General features: G+C 41.4%; 1 protein-coding gene across 3 annotated transcripts in view; it reads right to left on the minus strand.

Moving 5' to 3' along the window:
* Nucleotides 1-315: 315 nt before the first annotated feature.
* Nucleotides 316-4693, minus strand: part of LOC130385113 (moesin-like) — a 20553-nt gene continuing 16175 nt past the window's right edge. For all 3 annotated transcript variants that reach the window (XM_056593430.1, XM_056593429.1, XM_056593431.1), the window contains 2 exons: nucleotides 3898-4125; nucleotides 316-3104 (listed from right to left, as the gene is read on the minus strand). In XM_056593430.1, coding sequence (XP_056449405.1) covers nucleotides 2940-3104; nucleotides 3898-4125 — 393 coding nt within the window. In that variant the 3' untranslated portion in view covers nucleotides 316-2939. The remainder of the gene's footprint in view (nucleotides 3105-3897; nucleotides 4126-4693) is intronic.

Raw genomic sequence — 4693 nt, forward strand, 5'->3', positions numbered from 1 at the left:
CTCCATTTGGCCATCAGGTCATGCCTCATTCAACCTTACCATGCGAAGCTGTGGTGGGTTTGAGACCCCGAGTAGATGACTACGTCTCCAACGGTCTAAGCCAGGGGTCAACGTTGTGTGGGGGACATCATTCTGGGGACCAATGGTAACCTTCTACTTACAAAACAAGGCGTATGAAAGTATATGAAGGCTAAATGTTAAGGGCCTTGAGGTACTTGAAAAAGGTGTTGCATAAATACAATTGATTGTGTCAAATGCCCAACGTCTAGCTAGTGTTTTTAGGGAACAGTGGTTGTTCAACAGTTATTTGTGTGTTTCCAGGAGAAAATAAAAGATCTTTGTTCAGACGAATTTGCAGTCTTATCAGGAATTGATGTTTATTGAAAGTCTTGACAGTCAACAGTTTAAAGCTTCATTTGTATGACATCCCAAAATATACAGTTTCCAATTGCAGTCTTCAAAACAAAAATGCAGAAAAAATGAAAATCCTTCTAAAATCTATTTCTGAGAAGAAATTCTATCTTGATAAAATACAAATATATTATCAAACCATCTCAGATGAATCTCCATACAAATGACCTTATTTTGACACCTAAAAAATCCAAATTACAAAAATACACAAAAGCAAATACAATATACATTTCAAATATATGTTTTGGAAATACTGCCAGCCTGGCAAATGAGTATATTTTGCGTTGTCTCTTCAGTAAACAAAGCGCAAATATAGTTCTCCAGCACATATTTGAATCCTCATTATACTGTATGTAAGAAATACTGTCTTTTTTCAATTGGTATTGACCGAAAAAAATAAAAAAATGGAAATACTGAAAATTAAAATACCACTTTACAATAACTTTGTTAACATTCCTTAAGTAACTACCCCAAAAATCCTTAATGTCTACCTCCTCTGTCGCTCTAAAGGGGGAGAGTATAAGCCCAGAACTAAATGGATTGACTCATTATCGAGAATAATGATTCATAATCCCAATAAAATGACAAATGGAATGAACCAAAATTCACCCCGACAGCCACCGAGTCAAACGTCACTCTTTAGAATCCCTTCCGATTGATAATTTATTCATATTTAGTTATTTTGGTCATATTCTTCGATCGGGGGAGGGGGGGGTCAAATCAAAGTCACTTTAGTGTAACATAAAACGGTAAAACCGGTTTTGGTAAAAACCGGCATGTCAAAATGTTGAAATGAAACCGGTTTCAAACCAGTTTCAGTTCCAGTAGAATGTTTAGATCAAACCAGTTTCTGTTCCAGTGGAATGTTTACAGCAAACCAGATCAAACCAGTTTCAGTTCCAGTAAAATGTTTACGTGTAGTCTTCTCTTTTCTAATTGGTTAATTGGTTGTCAGTATTAGCTTGCAAGTTGTATCTTAGCATAAATTAGCTGAAAAATCTGCTAAATGTGGCCTCCCCCTACTCACAGTGCCATGGGCAGAGGCTGTTCTAAAACTGGATGTATTTAATACTGAATCACATGCTTTGAGTTATTATTTTGGTTTGTTGTTTTAACAGTAAAAGAGGTTCAGGAATGTCACATGTGTAATCACTAAATGCTAATGTTGCTAATACAAAATTGCTTGTTTTTCTTTCTTTGCTTTCTACAGCTAACACAGTAAGACAATAGCAAATAATCCTCAAACAATGCTACTAATGAGCTATTGCTAGCTTGCTACAATAAATCATGTTGGCGCAATAAGATGCTAACTGAGGCAAATTATTCCTCTTCAGTATCGATATTCAAATTGGCAATAACTTTATTGTATTTTGGCCACCTACAGAAATGATTTTATATTAATATTTTATGCTGTGCGTACAAAGAAGTAAGGCAAACTGTTATATCAAATCAATCAAAGCCCAGAATTCTAAAACAAGATAAATAAATCAGTGAAATATCAACAGAATGTCGGCTACAAGTTCTTGGTAGCACTGGAGGAGAACAAGATTGTTACACTGGATAGAACTGATGGAATAAAACGGTTGGCATTCTGTAGCAATCGTCATTTTTGCGTTGATTTTAGAATTACATAGACGTTGACCATTTGCTATATTAGCTGTTTAATATCCAAGTTGATATCCGACCAATCAGACCCAAGTTTGTTTCCGACCAATCAGGCCACCCCTCCTGTGTGAAAGGCGGGTGAGCGAGCCAATCGGGACAATCAGATAATTAAACAAAGTAAATCGACCGGCAGCTGTGACTCAATCTGCCAGGTTTTTTATATTTGAATCAAAAATGAAAAAAAAAAGAGTAAATGCCGGTGATATTGAGGTGCGCTTGCAGGTTGGCTGAGGTTAAAATGTAAAAACAGCAGAAAGAAAAGTCGATTCTTTGTCTCACAGATTGCGAGAATTGGCACTTCACACATGAGCTACATTTTTTAATTGACTAAATTGGATGTAGAATTTGCCGAGGTGGTGGTGATGATACATCACATGATGGAAGACATTTTGTTTTTGTTTGTTGACGTTATTAATCGTTAGTCAGCCTGGCCTAGTGGAAAATCCTTCTAGATTCATTCATTCATTCCTACATGCAAATCAGAGTTAAATCTTATTGGGTCATGTTACACAAATGTGACACAAATATTTCAAGAAATTGTAAATGCTGTCTTCAGTTAGCATCAGTTATTGCATAAGCTAGTTATTAAAAGACCGAAAAAAAAATGTTTACTACATTCTGTCCCTTTTAAAAAAGGTTCACATGATTTGAACCGGCGACTCGTGGCACTTTCTGTTTGTCATCTTTTAGCAGTCACTCAAACGTTTGTGTGTTGGCTTTATCTGGGCATGCTCAGAATGCTTGTGTTTCGTCTGGGCATGCTCAGTGCCGTTGTGTGTCGATCTGAGCATGCTCAGAGCGGTTGTGTTGGTCTGAGCGTGCCCAGATGGCTGTGCTCTCAGGGGGCGGGGCCTGTGCTCCCTTTACATACATTCAAACTCGTCAATGCGCTGCTTGGTGTTCCCCGAGCGGATCTGGCGCAGCGTCTTGTACTTGTCCCGTCCGGCGCGGACGTTCTCGGCGTGGATCACGTCGTTCACCGTCTTCTTGGTCTCGTCGCGGGCAACGGCCAGCTCCGAGCTCAGCGCCTGCAGGGGGCACAGGGAGCAGGTGGACCAATGAGGCACTCGCTCACAACGTTATCCACCAATGACCATCAAGGATTTGGCAGTGGTAGTAGTGGGATTAAGATAAACAGTTGACACGTGTTCGCATAAATAAATCTAAATATGTATGTACTATATAAATAAATAAACGTGTCGAGAGTAAGGGACTCATCCAGAAGGTGTTTTATAGTTCAGCCCTGGTGGGTCTAGGGCTCACCACTGAATGTTCCATGATTAAGACTAGAACTCATCAGCCGGTAGTTCAAACCAGTTCTAGAACCGGCAGGTAGTTTAAACCAGTTCTAGAACTCAAAAACCAGTTCTAGAGAAGGCAGGTAGTTCAAACCAGTTCTAGAACCAGCAGGTAGTTTAAACCAGCTCTAGAACTCATCAGCAGGTCGTTTGAACCTGTTCCTAAACCAGCAGGTAGTTTAAACCAGTTCTAATACCAGCAGGTAGTTTAAACCAGTTCAAGTGCCAGCAGGTAGTTTAAACCAGTTCTACAGCCAGCAGGTAGTTTGAACCAGGAGGTAGTTTAAACCAGCAGCTAGTCTGAACCAGTTCTAGAGCCAGCAGGTAGATTGAACCAGCAGCTGGTCTAAACCAGTTCTAGAGCCAGAAGGTAGTTTGAACCAGCGGGTAGTTTGCAACAGCAGCTAGTCTGAACCAGTTCTAGAGCCAGCAGGTAGTCTGAACCAGCAGCTAGTCTGAACCAGTTCTAGATCCAGCAGGTAGTTTGAACCAGCAGGTAGTTTGAACCAGCCCCAGGACTCACCAGAAGGTGTTTCTGCACGCGCTCGTTCTTGTCCGCCTCGGTCATGCGCTCCTCCTCGCTGCGGTCGTTGGCTCCGGCGCCGCCGGCGAACTCGGCGCTGGCCTCGGCGTTGCTCTCGTCGTTCTCGTCGTGCTCGTTCTCCTCGTTCACCGGCTCCTGGATCTGGGCGGCCATCTTGGTCCTGAGTTCGTCTTTGGTCTTCTCCAGGTCCTCCTGCACCAGCTCAGCCTGGGGGACAGGGGACAGGGAACAGCAGCCGTAAGAAAACCTCCACGTCACTGATGGAGCTTTAGTGACGTCACTGACGGAGCTTTAGTGACGTCACTGATGGAGCTTTAGTGACGTCACTAATGGAGTTAATTAGCGGTGGTAAAATCAGATCTTCCTCAAAGTGTTACTCTCACAGTGTTTCATATTCTAGTCTCCTTATTAGATTATGTCACTAGTGTTCGGACAACGAAAGGGTCAGAATAGTTTGGTTAAGTTAAGTTAAACCTTTACTGCTACTTCTTGTTGAGTTAGTTTGTAATGCTGATGTTATGATTCAGAGAGTTAATGTTTACCCGAAGAATACTTCGTACTGAAATTAACGTAATATCTTTAACTGTAAGCTTTCCCCATCATTTATGCGGTTAAGACATAAAAGTCTTCCCGTTTCACCAAAGACCAGAAGATTTATCCTCTGGTAGTCCAGTAGTTTTGTTCGGCGGTCACGGGATTGGGATCGCCAACAACAAAAAGCAGAGTGATTGGCAACATGTTGCTGCAGCAGTGAACTCTGTCAGTAGCACAGAGC

The sequence above is a fragment of the Gadus chalcogrammus genome, chromosome 7 (assembly GCF_026213295.1).
Source record: "Gadus chalcogrammus isolate NIFS_2021 chromosome 7, NIFS_Gcha_1.0, whole genome shotgun sequence".
Classification (NCBI taxonomy): Eukaryota; Metazoa; Chordata; class Actinopteri; order Gadiformes; family Gadidae; genus Gadus; species Gadus chalcogrammus.